This window comes from Phocoena sinus, chromosome 10 (genome assembly GCF_008692025.1).
Source record: "Phocoena sinus isolate mPhoSin1 chromosome 10, mPhoSin1.pri, whole genome shotgun sequence".
NCBI classification, from domain to species: Eukaryota; Metazoa; Chordata; class Mammalia; order Artiodactyla; family Phocoenidae; genus Phocoena; species Phocoena sinus.
Window position 1 is genome coordinate 21300975 of NC_045772.1, and position 19377 is coordinate 21320351.

A 19377-nucleotide genomic window follows, 5' to 3' on the forward strand; every position below is an offset into this window, starting at 1 on the left:
CATCATTGCTTTTGTTGTGGTCATCCCTTTACAATGCTTGGTGTCAGTTTATTTATCTCTTGTAAAAATAAAATACAGTGTATGTGTGTGAGTTGTGAAAAAAAAAGGAAACTTAAAAAAAATAAAAAGAACGACAACAACAAAAAAAACCCCACCAATGTCTCATTTTTTCTTCATGACAACCCAATCATAATAGTAATAATAGCAGACATTTATTGAGGGTTTCCTATTGGCAAAGACTATGATAATCACTTTACACACATTATCTTATTTAAATCTACCTCAAAGGGTTTTCTTGAAGATGAAATGAGTTAGTATATGTAAAGTCTCCTGATAAAGCCTGCACAAAATAATCCCTTGATGTATGCTATTTCTCTGTCTATCATCATCACATTGCCATCATCTCACCTTCCTCCTCCTCATCTTTATTATTATCCTCATTTTACAGGTACGAAGTCTGAATCTTTTCTAAAACTTCAGAACTAAGTCTAATGCTGGTTCACTATCTTATATAAAAATATGTTCCAAAGGATGAAAAGTCCCCCATTTGCTCATAAAATGCCTTTTAAATGTTCTACCATTCTTTCCTGGCATGGAGACGGTTGTGAGTGGCATTGACATTGACCTATTTGGGAATGCAGCCACTTGAAATATCCAGTCAGATGCAGATCAGTTTTTCAGTTGAGGTTTGAATCAAAATTCATCCAGACCTTAGCATATTTCCATATGCTCTACAATGATAACCGAGGGGGAGGGACAGCTCTCGATTGAATCTAGTGCCGAGCAAATAGCTCTCATTGTCACTTGGCATTATGCTTGTGTTCTGCAGTTGTTATTTTTTTTAAAAAAATCAAAATTTATCTCATTGATGCCATAAATACCTATAACAAATAAAACCTTAAGAAAAATTAAAGTATTTATAACAGAAACAGAGACCAGTGAAATCAGGAAGTTTAACCGTGGTCTTTATTTTTAAGTTTTAAAAAATTGGGACTTCTCTGGTGGCACAGTGGTTAAGAATACGCCTCCCAAAGCAGGGGACGTGGGTTCAATCCCTGGTCAGGGCGCTAGATACCACGTGCACGCCTCAAGTAAGAGTTCGCATGCCACAACTAAGGAACGCGCCAGCCGCAACTAAGGAGCCTGCCTGCCGCAACTAAGACACAGAGCAACCAAAAAAAAGAAAAAATTTCTCGTGGGTATGTATGAGTGTGTCTGTGTGTGTTTAAAGTATTACATTCATGAAAGGTCTGCAGTGAAGTCCTAAGGCAAGAGAGCTACCAGGATCTTTACATAAAAAAATCTAATTTAATCCTCACAAGAACCCTGTAAAAAATAGATCTTATTCCTAATTCACAGATTGGAGGCTCAGAGAAGTTACGTATTCTGTCAACTGAGGTTGGCTAGTTGGATTCGTGCGTCCTCTACTGTGAAGGCAGGACAGTTGAACACAATCTCTCCCAGACTCCCTTGCCGCTAAATGTGGATACAATTTAAGCTCTGCCAAACAGACGCCCTTGTAAGATATTTGAGAAGTGGAAGTGAAGAAAGAGCTGCGCTTCTGTTGTCTCTGCTGGCAAGCAGGGTCATGGTTTTGCTGTGGCAGCACCTTGTACTTCCTCCCCATTTACTAAGCCAGAATGATTTCCATTTATTTTCTCTAGAGAACATCTAAAAAGCACAAAGGAGCCAATTATTGGCTTTTCAGTCACCAAAGCCTAAGCCCCAAGATCCCAGACACTAACAACATTTCCCCAGATTGGGAGAGGCAGACAACCAAAGAGTTAAGACGTGTTAAGTACACGAGAAGGTCCTGAACTCTGTCCCTCCCACCCCCTAATCCTCAGACTGAGTCCTGGGATTGGGTTTGCAGAAAGCTTGTGGGAACTCCACATCACTGAGAAATCCTAGAAGAGAGGGATTCTTGTGCTCTTTCCTGGGGAGAGTCAGGGGATGCCCTTGGGGTTCCCTGCACCCCACAAGGCACAGGAACGGATGACGTGGCCGTGTGGTTTCCCTGGGCAGCCAGGCGTTCCAGGTGACAGTGCGGTAGCATCAGGAGCCCACCCATCTGAGCAGCAGGGAAGCCGGTGGGGCCAGATGGGAAGCAGGGGTGTGCTCAGGACGCCAGGATAGCACCTCAGAGACCTTTCCCACTGGTGAGCGAAGACCAGAGAGAACAGCCCTCAACAGACGCTGGACTATGTTAACGGCACCAAGAACCAGAGCCCCACCCCCAGGGCCCAGAAAACTCAGTAGATTCATCCTGAATTGATGAAATAAAGTTTCCACCAGGGCTTGAAATTGGATTAAATCCAATTATACAAAAAAGGTTATTTTTCTTGCATATATACCCTGAGTGCTGTGCTCTCTCACTGCATAGTTTCCAGTTAATTCTGAGAGTTATTGGTCTAGAACAGGGGTCAGCAAATTACAGCTAGGCCCTAGGCCCAATTTGGCCCACTGCCTGTTTTTTATTGTCCTGCCTATTTTTGTAGGCTAAGTAAAGCCACTCTTACGTGGCTGAGTTTGCAGAGTTGCATAATCGCAACAAGGCCGCTATGGTGCAAAGCCTACAATATTTACTATCCGTCTCTTTACAGAAAACAATTCCCAAACCCTGATGTAGAACATGGGCCCTGCCTGGCTGTATCTCATCTGCTCTTGCACTCTTGTCCTTCTGCTGTCATCATGGGGGCAAAGTCTCAAATCAAAATCAAAGAAAAAGCCCTGCCTTTCTCTGCTTTTAAAAATATACCTACGTTCAGATCCAGCTTTTCCTCCCTGAGCTCCCCAGAGGACCGGTTCTCCTTAGACCAGTTTTCTGTCCCCTGGTCTCCTGACCCTGCACTTGCCTAGTAGCTTCCTAGCTTTGACTTCTATTTTCTATCCTTTATGGGCTTCTCATCCTCTGCCTGTCTTTGAGTCGCTGTTTCTTAGGGTTGTCTACGGCACTCTGGTCTCCCTCTACTCACTCGGCCACGCCCCGGAATTCTCAGGAGGACCAGGTTTCACTCCAGCGTTCACCTGTAAGGAGGTGAGCTGGCCCAGGTTACTAACTTCAAGGTTTTATCCCCTTGGCTTGGATAACACCAATACCTTGACACCTAAATGGAGCACTTGATTCTCTTCCTTTGGCTACCAAGTTAGTCAATATTAGCCTTGAACAATAGCTCAGAGAGCAGAATCGTCACTTGGTGGTTAATAATAGAGTCTCTGGGGTTAGATTTAGAAGCAGGAGATTTGAAGCTACACCCCGTCTTAGCTAGGAAGCGATGAGCATGGATTTTCATTATGGCATTCCAAATTTACTATGCTTTTATTTATTTACACATTTACTATGTACCAGACACTGTGTTAGATGCTATGAGGTGTAACAGAGCTGAAGAAGACACAATCTATGTCTTCAAAGAATTTATATGTAACTTTTACCCATATAGACTTGGCTCTCCACAAACGGATAAGAGTATTTTAAAGGCCATAAACGAGATCTTTGAAATTTTCTTTATAGATCTGTTTTAATTTTTAAATTTGGGGCATAAATACTACTTTGTTTTTAAAAAATCTAATGAAATCACACCAAGTTTTAAAGAGCTGACTAATATAATTTTAGACAATCTGATCACTTGAACTTTCAAAGGTTTGAAATGTCCTAGAGCCATTCTTACGTGGCTGGGTCCTCTGTTTATTTTTATGGCAATCATTGGCATCTGGGAACACCAAACTGGCTCGCCATTCAACAGATTCTGCTCTAGGGACAGTTCTTTATCAGCTTTCAAAGTCCTGGAAGCTAACAGAGTGCCTAATACATGGTAGGCATCCCATAAATATTTGTTGAAAGAACAAATGCAAAAATAAATAGATGAACCTACTAGTCCATTATGTTCTTTCTTCTCAAATTTTACAAACTTATCATCTGTGTCCTTACCGGGAGAATGATCACATAGGGCTTTATATTGAGTCATCTTCATGTTTCATGTGTTATACCTTATCCATCCTAAATGGATTACAATTTCATTGATTTCCCCTACAGAATTGCTCACAGATCTGTTTTCCTGCTAAGTGAAATATTTGTTGAATATAGGCTATCATTACTTCCTTTTTGTTTTCTTTTGTTTGTTTTTCTTCCTCTGTCTCTTTCTCAATTAACTAGAGTACACGAAAATGTATGTTAAAATATTTATTGAATAAAATCTTATTGTCCTTGACCTTAATTTTAAAAGAGATGAGTTCAGCAATTTCTCTTTCTTTTAAAAAACAACACAAACAAACAAAACCCACAATCATAAATGCCTTCTAACTATGTGTGAGGTTGTGAATAGGAAAAAGTTTACTTATATCCAAGCTAAATACTCTAATAAGCTTTCCCTAGAAATCTATGACATCCCAATGAAGGAGAAGATGTAGAAAGAAGTAAGAGCAGAGGAGGAGAAAATGGGAAGTTATCTGGGAAAAGGGAAGAATCCAGTTTGAGGGATTTCAACAACCAGTAGAGAAAAACTTTAATAAGGAGAAAACTGCCAACCAAAAGAGGCTTACCTTTGCACCCCTCACAGGTCAGTGCATTATAGTGGTAACCGGATGCTCTGTCTCCACAAACAACACATAGCTCATCTCCTTTTATTCTCCCTGCTGATGTACCCAGTCGGGCCTTCTTTGTCACAGGAATCTCCACTACCTCAGTCTCTCCCTGGTAGAGAGTCTCAGCAGGCATTCGCCTGAGTTCATATACTCCAGGAGAGTACCACTCTTCAGGCTGCTGGGGATAGAAACCCAGGTTGGAGTAATAGGAAGATGAGGAAATCTGTGGTTGAACTTGGGGAAACTGAATGTTGTTGTATTGTGAGTATGGTTCCACTTCTAGATTCTGTCCCAGAGGACCTGCTGCTTGTTCTGTTAGTACACCTGAACAAAAGTGATAAAAAAACTGGAATTAATATCATCATTCTATAAATAAGAGAGGCAGTTTAGCATATGGTTAGGAGTACAGGCTCTAAGGGAAGATTGAAATATTTGAATATTTACATTAAAATTTTAATATAAAATTGATTTTACAGTAAAAGAACTATTAACAGATTAAATGACAATGTTAAAAGCTCAGAAAGATATCTGCCACATAGAGGACAGACAAAACACTCATATCATTCATATGTAAAGAGCTTTTGCAAACCAATAAGAAAACATTCAACATGGAGAAAAGGAAAACAAACAAGAATGTTTAAAAGAAAAAGAAAAAAAGGAAAGTTAAAAAAACTATTCAACATGGAAAACATTCAACAATCCACAGAAAACAAAGATAAAGGACAGGCATATATACAAATGCTATCTTTTGTCATTTCTGTCTTACAAAATCCTATAAAGTGGGTAACGGTATTATCCCCACTTAAAATTGAGTAGTCAGAGGCACAGAGTAATTAGGCAACTTTATTCCTACACACCTAAGTAGCTGAGATTTGGACTTTGAGTCTGACTTCCAAGCCCATGTGCTGAATTGCTCCTCTCTGCGATAATTTCAGATCTGTGATGCTTTAAAGCTTTTCTCTTCCTCCCTCTGTACTTGAGTTTGTTAGTCCCTTCAATGCCTCCGCTTTCAGGTAACCTATAGCTAGGCCTGCGAGACTCTGCATGATCTTACCCTTTCTTTCTTTTCCAGCCATTTCCCATGTTCCGACTTCCATATTCCTTAAATATGGCTTGCTGCTTCCAGACTCAGGACCTTTCCCACATGCTGTTTCCTGAGCCCGGAACTTTCTTCAACAGCCATCTCCTCCAAGAACGTTATCTCACTATTCTCCACTTACCTCTAAATTTCCCTTTAAGTATAGCTTCTCTTGGGAAGTCTTCCCTAAACCTAGGTCCCTGGGTGTCTGAACCCAGTTGTATAGTACTTATCTACCCTTCATGGCCCTCCCTTTACTTATCTGTAAAGAGAAGACTCCATGCTGCATGACGTTATAGTTCTTCTTTATGTCTAAAGCCTCTATAAGTGTATGACCAACAGTTTATGGGCATTAGAATTCAGGGCCTTTCCACAACGCAAAGTGGAGAATATGTATGTTAAATGTTTGTTTAAAATAAAATGCTTTCTGCATTGATACAGGAAATCACTGACGGAACACAAAGGATACAATATCTGTGCAAAATCAATTTTGTTTCTTTCATGCCCAACTTAACCATACAAAACCAGCACTGAGTCAGTATATCTGACAGTCAAAAAATTTTGGCAATGGGGCTTTGTCTTATGACTGCAGAATGGAAAAATATAAAAATATGGAATTATTACAGAAAAAAGAGAAGCTAAAATATGAGCAAAATCTTGATCTATTTAATATCTAAGTATGGTTAAAATTTCTGGAGTGAATACAACTGAAAAGAGCTAAAAGCATTAAAATCATCCGTTTCATCTAGATTTTATTCTCCGACCCATCTTACCCTCACTCAACTTCCCATCCCCACCCCCAGCCCCAGTTTCTCTCCATCTACAGGTCTAGTAAAGTTAAGCAACTTGCCTGAAGTCACACAATCAATTAATGAGAGAATCTGGATTCTGTAGAATCTAAGGAAATGTGTAGTTGTTTTCTCCTCACAAGACAATTCCAAGATCTCCGAGCATTATTTCAAAAAATCTTTTAATAGTCAAGAGACACAATGGAGTCCCAACTCAAGTCAAATCATGTTATCAATATCTGGAATCATCTCAATTAAAATGGAACGCTTTCACAAAGACATCAATTCTACTATATGAAAACAACACAAAACAGGGTAAGACTATGAGATCAGTACACAATATTATTAAATAATGCCTCTATTCCCAAAGCACATCCACTTCTAGTATTTCACGGTGTTCCCACCAAATTTCCACAGAGTAGAGACAATAAATATACAGGCAACTTACAATAAAAAACCCCAGCATGGACAACATCCTCCAAAATGGTGGGACAAGAATAGCTTCCATTAAATGACTGTGAGACATTGAACAACTGCCTAACATTTTTCTGTTTCTTCTGTAAAATGGGGCTACTAACATCCAGGCTCGCTATCTCATAAGGTAATTCTGAGTATAAGATACAGTTTCTGAGAAAAAGTTTTGATAAGTGGAGTGCCATAAAAAGACATGTTTGTTTCCTAAAGAACCTAGCAAAATCTTGATTGTAATGATAGTTAATTAGTAAATATTAATACACATCAGTCTGTTTTGATGCTATAAGTTATAGGATACTTCTTTCACTCATAAATATATTGAACACCTACAATTTGCCTGACACTGTCCTAGGTTCCGAGGACACAACAGTGACAGACAGACAGAAAACAGATAGAAGAGGCCCCAGACTTTCTCTTGTTTGTGTATTTGGGGTGGGGAGGGGTGGGAGTATGTCAAGGGCTGGGATAAAGCCAAGTAAGCAAATACAGAATTTTCTGACAGAGCATAAGATGTGGAGAGGGCAAAGGTAGGTCAACTTTAGAGTGTACTTTCGGAAAAGGTAAATTCATTTCTATTTTAATGCAATTTATGAGTGATTTTTTAAAGAATCAGTTTATCAAGAAATAGGAGAATTTGGATTTCTTTATAACAGAAATTCTCCATGGGAGTTTAGGGAAGAGTTCTTAAATGCGAACACTTGAATGGACTCCAGGAGAGGCTGGGACCCCCTGTAAAGGGAAGCAACATTTTTCTGGGTAGAGGGTCATTTGGCAGCATTTAATAATTTCTCTAAAGGAGTACCATCGAAGGGAAACTTCTGAGATGCAAGCATTCTATACCTTTCAACATGGTAGCCACTAACCATATGGAATATTGAACATTTGAAACATAGCTAGTAATAATGAGGAAATGAATTTTTCATTTTATGTAACTTTAAATAATTAAAATTTAAAATTAAATAGCTACATGTGGCTATTTAATATGACTGCCATATCCGACAGCGCAGCTCTAAGGAGTTTGTGACCAGAACACTGTGTACCCAAATGGGAGAATCAGGTTCACGTACAAAGGATGGCACTTCTTCATAAACCCACAGTTAGTTTCTGATGAGCCCGATAAAGGGTTCAGATTATATCCAGTTTTTCATCCCTGGCACAACGCTGATTCTAGTAAATGTCTCATGAATGTTTGTTGAAATGTTTCATGAATGGAAAAATTGCCTTCTCGGCCTTCCTTTATTTCCCAATCCATGGTTTCTTAACAGATGATATGACTTGGTTTATGAAGTTGTGTGCCGTTCCTGGTGCCAGGCCTTTGTGATGTTGGTGCCTCTCCCCACCTGGTTTGTCAACCCATCACCTCCTCTGTCAGGCCTGTCCCAGTTTTCCTAGGTAGAATTAATCTCTCCTACCCTCTGTACACACTCTACTGCAGCACTCAGAAGCATGTACCATCATTTTTGTTGGTTTACAGGCTTATCTTTCATGCTATATCATTTGAGGTGGTAGGACATACTCATTACAAGCACTTCTGTGTAGACAAACCTGGATTCAGTTCGCCTGCAACTTGCTAGATGTGTGAACTTGGGAAAGACATTGAACTTCTTTAAGCTTCTGTTCCTTCCTCTATAAAGCCAGGATCATATAATACACTACTATGTATAAAATAGATAACTAATGAGAACCTACTGTACAGCACAGGGAACTCTACTCAGTGCTCTGTGGTGACCTAAATGGGAAGGAAATCCAAAAAAGAGGGGCTATATGCACACCTATAGCTGATTCACTGCTGTACAGCAGAAACTAACACAACATTGTAAAGCAGCTATACTTCAATAAAACTTTTTTAAAGAAAAGCTGGGATAATATAGTAATTGAAACAAAATATAGTATCTAGGTGAAAGGTTGCAATAAAGCTAAACTAAGACAAAGAATGTAAACTGCATAGTGCCTAAGCATAAACATTCAATACTTTTTTTTTTTTTGCGGTACACGGGCCTCTCACTGCTGTGGCCTCTCCGGTTGCGGAGCACAGGCTCCGGACGCGCAGGCTCAGCGGCCATGGCTCACGGGCCCAGCCGCTCCGCGGCATGTTGGATCTTCTCGGACCGGGGCACGAACCCGTGTCCCCTGCATCGGCAGGCGGACTCTCAACCACTGCGCCACCAGGGAAGCCCCTCAATACATTTTTGTTGTGGTGGTTAGTCTGTGAACTCCTGGGGAATACATTAGATTACTATATATTACATTCCCTTTTCTCCTTCATTCCTGGCACCTTACAAAAAGCCTGACACAGTGTAAATCTTTAATAAATGCTTATTAAATTGAAACGATGGAAAATGTACTTCCGCAGCCTTCCAACTAATTTCCATCTCTAAATACAGTGTCAGGGGCTTCCCTGGTGGTGCAGTGGTTAAGAATCCACCTGCCAATGCAAGGGACATGGGTTCGAGCCCCTGTCCAGGAAGATCCCACATGCCGTGGAGCGAATAAGCCCGTGCACCACAACTACAGAGCTGGTGCTCTAGAGCCCGTGGGTCACAACTACTGAGCCTGCATGCCACAACTTCTGAAGCCCGCTCGCCTAGAGCCCGTGCTCTGCAACAAGAGAAGCCACCGCAATGAGAAGCCCACGCACCATAAGGAAGAGTAGCCCCGGCTGGCCACAACTAGAGAAAGCCCGCATGCAGCAACAAAGACCCAATGCAGCCAAGATCAATAAATAAATTAATTTTAAAAAAAATACAGTGTCAATCATTTTTAAACAATACATTTAAACAAAATAACGTGCTGCCAAGTCTACAACCAGAAATATGTTCAAAATTGTAATTATTATGAAAATGATTTGACTTTCACTTTTAGCTGGAAATTCAAAAGGTAAGATTCTATTCTGAAAAAAATATTAAAACAGACAACATTATATTATACTGTTTATGTTTTAATTATAATCTATATTTTACTTCAGAGAAAACAAAACGGGCTTAAGGGTAAACTCTACTTATCTGATTTTCCATTGACTATTGGGAGAAATTTACTGTGAAACTAGTTCAGTAAATTAATGTTTTTTATCTCTTTTTATTTTTCTCATCACAATGCATAGTTTGAAATAAATCTTATATCATTACCCCATACACACTTATACATATGTATAAATAATTGAAACAAAATTTCCGTGAAATAACACTTATCCTTACCTCTTGACGGGCACTCTGACATTTCTATTGTATTCCTATTCTATTCTATTCTAAATTTTTAATGCTGGTCACAAGTCACAAAATAGATATCATGACCCACTGGGATCTGAGACTTGCCATTTTAAAAACACTTCATGAAATCATGTACTTTAAAAGGTTTTTTCAAGTGTCCAAGGCATTAATGCTAGAACTGCCTAGTGTTTAACTTGGAAGAATGGTGCTAATTTTACACACTATCCAGTGAAGAATTATAGGGAAAACACACTTAGATTTAGTCTCAATGAAATACACACCTGCCTGGAACCCTATAGAAATCACACCACCCCAGCTTCTCACCCCAGTCTTCTGGTTCTGACTGAGCCACCTTTGACAGAGATCTGTTACTGGAATCTCAAGCAAAAGTGCCCCATGTTTCCTCAGTCCAGTGGCAGAAGCCCCACCGCCAGCATCTGAGAACCTCCGCCTACCTTTAGCAGGCTTCATGCTCATCATTTCCATGGCAAATCCCAACGACGTGCAGCTGTGACAAGGACTAATTTGACCTGGATTTTCTAACTCCGGAAACTGCATTACCATTCTTAGCTTACTCACAGCAACTGAAAATGAGACTAGGTAAGGAGTGACAGAGGCCAGAGGTTGTGGGGTTTACTGATTAACTTCATTACCGAGCAGAATATTTGTAAATGTTTATGAGAAAAGTCCTCGATGCCAAATTGCCTAGTAAGCTGGAAACCAGGCTCTTAGATAAACATTTTTGGGGAGCACGTTCCAATTTAGGAATTTTTAGAGGGCAGATTTTTGTTCAGTGGCTCTAAAAGTGGATTTGGGGGTAAATGCCATGTTCTACGTCTTGACATTCGTTCCTCTCAAAAGGATACAGATTGATATAATTTTGTAATGTCAGGAAGCATTAAAGCATAATACTTAACAGCGTGAGGTAAACTAATCTGGGTTTATATCCAGTGTTATGGGTGGAAGTGTGTCCCCTCCTAATCCCATAGGACCGGTGTCCTTATACAAATGGGAAATTTGTATTTCAGAGACAGAAACTCATAGAGAAAAGACAATGTGAAGATACACAAGGAAAAAGTCATCTACAAGCCAGGAAGAGAGGCCAGGAACAGATCCGTCCCTCTCAGCCTTCAGAAAGAACCCACCCAGCTAACACCTTGATTTTGGACTTCTAGCCTCCAGAATGGTAAAACAATACATTTCTGTCATTTAAGCCACCCAGTCTGTGGTATTTTATTACAGCAGCCTTAGCAAACTAATACATGTAGGCTCCCTTGGCACTCACTAGCTCTGCAGACCATGGACGAACTCCTGAACCATTTTCTTTTCTTTTTTTAACATCTTTAATGGAGTATAATTGCTTTACACTGTTGTGTTAGTCGCTGCTATATAACAAAGTGAATCAGCTATACATATACATATATCCACATAACCCCTCCCTCTTGCGTCTCCCTCCCACCCTCCCTATCCCACCCCTCTGGGTGGTCACAAAGCACACGCTGATCTCCCTGTGCTATGCGGCTGCTTCCCACTAGCTATCTATTTTACATTTGGTAGTGTATACATGTCCATGCCACTCTCTCACTTCGTCTCAGCTTACCCTTCCCCCTCCCCGTGTCCTCAAGTCCATTCTCTATGTCTGCGTCTTTATTGCTGTCCTGCCCCTAGCCGAACCATTTTATGCCTCAATTTCCTCATCTGTAAAATGGGACTGATAATCATGCGACCTCATAGAGTTATTATGAGGATTAAATAAAATAATATTTATTAAATGCTTAGCAGAGTGTGTGGCTACCCACCATCATCATACTGATATTATAATTATTTAGCCTTGGACTCTTGTTGTAGGGTGGCTTGCTTCCTGAGCAGGAATAATTTCTGCAGCATAACTTGTGGATACCAAGCTTGTGACTGTTGGGTATTTTTTGGAAGGGAGGGCTTCAGAATAGGACTCAGTAGGTCCAGGGTTGAGCTTAGGGATAATGCAACCAAATACACTGTGTCACCTTAGGACAGTCTCTCAGCTTCTGCGGACCTCATTTGTCTACATCAACAGATGGTAAAACAGAGATAATAATTCCTGCTCTACTTCCTTCATGGACCCGTTGTGAAGAAAAAATCACATAATAAGTGTGAAAGCAGTTTTAAAAGGCAAATGTGATCTATATAAATGTGATAATCACTGCTAAGCCATTTCTACAGCCTTTACGGGTTTACAAGGTGGTTCTACATGCATTATCTCATCTGATCCTTACTTGCACCCTTTGAGGAAGTTATAATTTATGATGCCCACTATCTCTTACCCTATTTTACAGACATGGAAGGTCAACTCAGTGAAGTTAAATGATTTGTCTAAAGTCACCCAGCTATTAAGGGATGAAGCAAAAAGGCTTTAACCAAGGTCTTCTCACTCAAAACCTTGTGGTGGAAAAACTAAAGCACACTTGCCCTAATTGTCAAGAAAAAGGAAAGAGTGATGGTTCCTAGGTGTATTTCAGCTTTGATTGCTCAACCAAGAATCACCATTTGCAAAGCTGTTCTCAATCCTCAGTTTACTTCTGACCTCATTCTCCCCTCCTCACAACCCAAGAGCTATACTTGCCTTGAGGTACTCTAAGCTGGAAGAGCTACCCAAAGGCTAAGAACCAGGACAAACTGTCTCTGAATTTTTTTTTTTTTTTTGCTGTACGCGTACCTCTCACTGTTGTGGCCTCTCCCGTTGCGGAGCACAGGCTCCAGACGCGCAGGCTCAGCGGCCATGGCTCACGGGCCCAGCCGCTCTGCGGCATGCGGGATCCTCCCGGACGGGGGCACGAACCCGTATCCCCTGCATCGGCAGGCGGACTCTCAACCACTGCGCCACCAGGGAAGCCCCTGTCTCTGAATTTTATATTTCAAGAATTCTCTACTGAGTTTTTCACTGGTCAGACAGATGAGACTGTCTGTTGCCCTCAGAAACTTCAATACTAAAAAAGAAATGAGCAGGATAACTTACCTGATCCAGGAGACCCTTGTTGCTGAGTGAAATTCACACAGGATGTTCTCATAATAAGACTGATTGAATCCCTTTGCTTCTTTTGCAGTGAGGACCAACTGCTTCGTGCTATTTTTTTTTCCCAAGGTACATTTTTCTCCTACAAGTCTGTGCTGTTTGAAACAGTAGCCACTAACCATGTATGGCTACTTAAATTTAAGTTAATTTAAATTATGTAAAATTAGAATCAGTTCCTCAGTTACACTAGTCCCATTTTAAGAGATCAGTAGCCACGTGTGATTAGTGGTTACTGCATTAGACAAAGTAAATCTGGAACATTTTTATCACCACAGAAAGTTCTATTGGACAGCACCGTTGTAGACGGTACTTGGGGCAAAGTGAATAAAATGTCAGTCACGGCAAGGAGGGGCGTTAGATATGATGCTATAAAAATTAGGGAAGTCCCAGAGCAAATGCTGGCAATGCTTTTCTGAGAACTGTCCCTGAGAATAGACTTGGCTAACAGACTTTGAGTGAAATAATCTCACTGGAAAGACCTTCTCCACTGAGAAGGTGAACAGGAGTGTTCTCTTAACCTGAATCCGTAATCATCCAATTCCGATTCCTTATCCTGACCATAATTTGGTTGTCTACTTACTATCTATGGAAATTCAGCAGATTCTTTAACATCTTTAAATCTCCATTTTCTCAGCAGTAAAAGGGGAATAGTAATGGTATCTACCTTATAGGAGTGTTATGAGAATTAATATTAATGGCAAATAGTTACAGAGTACTTACAATGTGCCAGGCATTCTTCTGAGAATTCTATTAAATAAGACAAGTAACTTGCACAAAGTTAAAGAATTTGCCTACGACCACATACCAGTAAATGGCAGAGATGGGATCGAATGAGAGTCCACTAACAAATGTAAAATGTGCTTAGCATGACGCCTGACATATAGAAAGCACTCAAGAAATGGTAGCTGTTATGATCCCAATTTTTTTTATCACTGTAAATGTATAAATTTGCAGTCTGTTTTCATAGTCAACCTTTCTCAGTTTGGTTATTCTGAGAGCCCCTGAGACCTGTTTCTTAGCCTGCAAGGTTGAGAGCCATGCTCTGGATGGCAACGGATTTGCCCACTAGCTGGCCAACATGCACCTCATTGCATGCATTTTCCAAACTATGCATGCCCCATCTAAAAGAAGCAGTAATTTATGTTGTCATAAGGAAAGGCCCTTCTGATATTTCTTTTCCTTCTCCCATTTCTTAACCTCACTAACAAGAGCACCACATCTGAGAATCCTGGGAGAGCAAAAACCAAAGCCACAGGGAATTAGTAAAAAATCTTAGAGGCTGCTTCAATCTGTGGAAGAGATATGGATAAGAAATGGTAGTGACAAAATATTTAAATTATGCTAAAGCAATGCTCCATTTTGTCTGAGACAGCGGTATCTTTCCATCTTCTGGAAACTTTTGGCTTTGATTGGCCCATCGAGTCAGAACTATATTCACTTGTGTTAAACTCAGTGCGATGGAAAAAGACTTGAAATCAAATGTCAGAAATATTACACAACCCTGCATCTCAAGACCTTTCATTGTATTTTAAAACATCCAGCTGATTCTGTAACATCTGAAAGATTCTTTTAATTTAAGCAAAAGACATAGGCAAGAACCAGATTCCAATAAAAATAAAGCTACCCAGAGAAAATAAGCATCAACAGCTGAGAAAAGCATAACGTTATGAGAAGTAGCTAAAGGAAATGAAGCGCGAGTGAATAGGATTATATAGAATCTGCCCTCCTGCCCCTTGCTAGGCCTCATTCAGAATGGGGCTTTGGAAAGACTACTAGAAACAAAAATAAAAGTTATACAAAAACGTGGATTCCATAGCTGTTGTTAGCAATGCTGTAATGCCACGGTGAGATAGAACATGTGTTTTTTTCTTAGAGCACCCAGAAATTTAGTTCCATATTATTGGTTTTTGTTGGCTCCTTGAAAATTCTTAGCACTCAACAATGGTAAGATTAACAGAATTTCCTCCCTTTAATCCGTAGAGTGGTGTTTATCATTCTAACAACTTAAATAATAACAACTACATTTCAAACCCTGGAGTAGCGATACTGCTTTATGATGCCTTGAGATTTACAGAACACTTTCCACACAGCCATTCAATCCTCCAACAAACTGTGAAGTGAATGTCATTATTATTCCCATTTTACAGGGGAGAGAACTGAAGTTTAGAGAGTCTCAGAGGCAACTGAGACTTTATTTCTTTCAATTTCATTGCTTATTTCCACTCACATTCATTGAACGTTTGCCAGTATCACCAAGCTAAAGGAACTGGACCCATTGTACTGAAAACGTTTGGTACGGGAACATAAGATCGTACCTTTTCTTGCTTATCCTGTGCTATTATTAGAATGCTTTTCTACTTACTGAGTCTTTAAAATTCTGTGATTTTTTTTTTTTTTTTTTAGTTCTTAAACCACAATTTGCTAAAAGGATACACAGATTTTAATTAACATGCCACATTCTACCTATTCACTATGTTAAACCACGGGAAGCTGTGGACTTTGTCATTATTACCTTTTATTACGCACTAATTGCATAAGACCCTGCCTTCTTCATTCATCAGAGAAGCCTTTATTAACCCACTAAATTAATCTTTGACCAAGTTTCCTGGCTCTCAGGATCTCCCAAAGGAAAGCAGACTTGTCTCTCTTAGGTCACCATGTCCTTCCATCCTGCATTCTGCATGTGGATTGAGTTACCAATGAACTAGATTCCCATCTGGATTTGTTAGGGATGTGTGTCAGCAGAATAAGTTAAAGGACCTCACAAGGTGACTCCAGCCCCATCTCCGTAATTCTATTCTAAGTTTCTTTCCTTCTTTTCTACAAGGGCCAGCCTAAGAAAACAGAGCTATAGAGCAAATCTCCACCTTTTCCCCTCACCTACCACCCCACCCATCTTAGCTTTCCTTTAAACATTCCAATTGATTTTGGGGGGAAATCACATTAATACCGTGTGGCAGCCCCTCTGGTGATGACGCACATCCTTGGACCCACCTCTCATTTCAGCTGCAGCTGTAGCAGATAATCACGTGCAAGCTCAGACTCACTTCACATTGGCACTCTGCTGCACATCTCTTTGCTTTCTTCCCAGAGCTTCTCCAAGGCCACAGGAGACCAGCTGGCTTGATTCCATTGGGAGCAGCAGAAGCACAGCCCAGAAGTGCAGGGAAGTTAATGCCCCCAAGGGCGACCCTCAACCAACGGGAGCCAGAGGTCGGTTAATAACTGCCCCCATGCCCGGTGCCTCAGTGGACAATTCTTTCGGCTTCTCCCAGTGGAATCGCCCACAGCAGCGATCTTCATAATTCATCTCGTCTTGGTTTTCCCTCCTTCCCTGTCTCATCACCCCAGTCCTTTGCTTCTGCTCCCTGGGATGACCTCTCACATAAACTGTCTGCACACAAGTCATTGCCTCAGACTCTGCTTTTCAGGGTAACCATTTATATGGGTGGAGATGCTTCCCCTTCTTGAGCAAAGCCTTTAGAGAGTGAGGGGTCCACAGCCCTCTCTAGAAGCAGCTGAAAGGCCTCACTCAAGAGGTCATTAGTGTCTCCACTGCCCATTAGTGAGTGCCCATCAGTATTTGTTGAGTAATCTTTATGTCACCTTCTCAATGTCTTAAATTAAATCCCAGTGTCTTGGGATTTAATTATGGCACTTAGAGTAACCTGCAGGAAGGGGGACCATGCCCAGGACCACCTTGAAAGTCATGTCATGTCAGGTGAGTACCACTGGGTCCAAATCGCCACTTCCTGACACAAAAACTGTAGCAATTTGTGGACTCAAGTGCTAATTCTAGGTTGTCCTAGAATTCCCAGCCTAATAATCTCCTTTTACCAGCGCTGATTAATGGAAATATGGGGTCCAGAGCCAGTTCTCTAGACTCTTTCGACTTGCCTAAATAAAAATGAGAAGACAAGGCCCTTCCAAGTCATTCTAGACGTTGGGCCTTTGCATTTGCTATTTCTTCCACCTAGAATGTTCTTTTTGGCTCTGTCTTTCTCAGCTCAGTTGTCAACTCCCCAGAGGCCTCCCCTGACCACACCGGTTACAGCAGTCTCATTCTTCCAGACACTATGACATCACCCTGCTTTGTTGTTTCCATAACACTTACCACTACCTGATATTATTTCATTTACTCATTCCTTTGCCTGTTTCTTTTCCTGTCTTCTTCCCTGCTTTATTCTAACATCCAGCATATGGTCAGTGTTCAATGTCTGGTTGGAAGAAATTGTAGCCATCCACATGCAGTTGTAAAATTTCAGAGCAGGAAATGGAGTTTATATGTGAAAAAAATCATCTCAAGAGTAATTTTCTTTACTCTGTGATATGCACCTACAGTCCTAATCATCCTGTGAGTTCTGATGGGTAGGTCACAAATTATAAAGATGTCCATACATTGATTTTTTTTAAGGACCCATAGAAGGGTAGGCCAGGAGCAAATGGTCAAGTGTCCAGACAGGAGGTAGGTGTCCCACTGCCCTTGACTGTATCCACGGGATGAAGAGAAGCCAACTGGAAGGAATAAGATGTAGCAAGTATGTCTGAGAACTAGCATTGCATAAATAATAACTACTGCCTTTGATCTCTCTGAGAGTTACTGATAAACATCTTTTTTCCCCCTAAACCTCTTTTCTCCTTCCCTCTATTATTTATTATTTGATTCTTATTTATCAAGTACATACTAGGATTGATAAAATACAGTCACTGCCCTTATATACTCTTATACTGAATGGCGGCTGGTAGACATGTAAATATATAATAAAATAATGACCCCTCCTTGGAAATGACCTGATAAATCATTGCACACTAAAGCTAATGACTGGTAGGTAATCGTATAAGCTATTGATTAATGTCTCCCAGGGCTTTCTGCAACCAAATAGGGGATCGTGTCTTAACACATTGAATTTTGTGAATTTCAAGTGTTTGCATTTTCACTATCATCATCAATCATGGTTGATATATTAATATAGAGTGAAAAACCTGGAGCATCCAAGCCTCCCAGCAGAGTTATAATGCAGAAGGGAATTATTTTAAGCGTGGCAGAAAGCTGCCCTGCCCCACCCAAAATATTGCCCCTGCCGGCATTTTGCTGATGTTCTCAATTCAGACTCTTTATAATGAGATGTTATTTTATAAATGCATAAAGTGGAGCAATAGATAATTTTATGGTATCATCTAGTTACAGATCTACTGAAAACAACTTAGTACAATTTGTCCTCAGTCCATCTTAAATGACTAATCCTGACACTGTGCCACATTTCCCCCAGCACCAGAAGAATGCTGGAAAGGAAACCTATCGCAGAGCTATAACCTAAGTAACTTCAGACTTTAATAGGTATAATATTAAACCATAAGAATCATGATTTCATAATTTAGTACAGGCTATAATAATACTAGAATTAGCCCTAGAACAAGAATGCATTTCTACTCCCAGCTCTGTTAATTACCTAGCCTCATGGCCTTGGCCAAGTCACAAAGCTCTCTGAGTCTTGCAGTCTTCATCTATAAAACAGAAGATCATTAGATTCAATGAATCCAAGGTCCGATTTACCTCTAACCTTGCGTAGCAGCTAACATCTATTGAGTACTTAGAAGGAACAAAAAAATGTTCTGGACTCTCTGTTGGACTTAGTCAGGTTTTTTTTCTTATGTATGTCCAAATTGCAGTTTGTTTTTACTAATATTCAAATGAACTTGACAACTTACCAAATAAATTGTCAGAAAGAGAAAATTCATCTGTGGCAGGTAAGTGGGAGTGTTCAATGAGATTCATTTTTGATCCCATCCAAACTTTTCTGTTTGAGAATGTATCTTCGTTATGGTGGTCTTCAAAAAAATCCCCTGAAAGGTAAATAAATACATAGAGTGTTTGGGAAGGGTAGGGAGGTGATTATGAAAGAGAGGGAGAGAGAGAGAGCAAGCTAATTTTAAAAAGCACGTGTGGCTCCCTTTGTAGACATTTTATCATAGCTTTTCTGTACATATCTTTCCTCAACATTTACCATTTTTACACCTCATTTGGACTTCCAAATATCTAAGTGGGAAAACACCATATGTTTTCATTTGTTTCAGCACTTGGGAGATTTGGGCAAGATATGATGATATTTTAGTTATGTCTTTATTTCTTTTACATGTAGAAAAAACAGAAACATATAAAAGCCTTGATTAAAATGGGATGAATTGATGATTTATTAT

At 40.2% G+C, this 19377-nt stretch overlaps 1 protein-coding gene across 9 annotated transcripts in view; it reads right to left on the minus strand.

Annotated features, from left to right (window-relative positions):
* The window catches only part of NR1H4 (nuclear receptor subfamily 1 group H member 4), a 48526-nt gene extending 29559 nt beyond the window's left edge, over positions 1 to 18967 (minus strand). For 4 of the 9 annotated variants that reach the window (XM_032645733.1, XM_032645729.1, XM_032645732.1 and 1 more), the window contains exons 1-2: positions 10583 to 10691; positions 4540 to 4905 (exon numbers count right to left, since the gene is read on the minus strand). In XM_032645733.1, coding sequence (XP_032501624.1) covers positions 4540 to 4905; positions 10583 to 10691 — 475 coding nt within the window. Of the gene's footprint in view, positions 1 to 4539; positions 4906 to 10582; positions 10714 to 18888 lie in introns of those variants that run through there. The other 5 variants (XM_032645734.1, XM_032645731.1, XM_032645730.1 and 2 more) reach the window with 2 other exon arrangements.
* Positions 18968 to 19377: the final 410 nt, after the last annotated feature.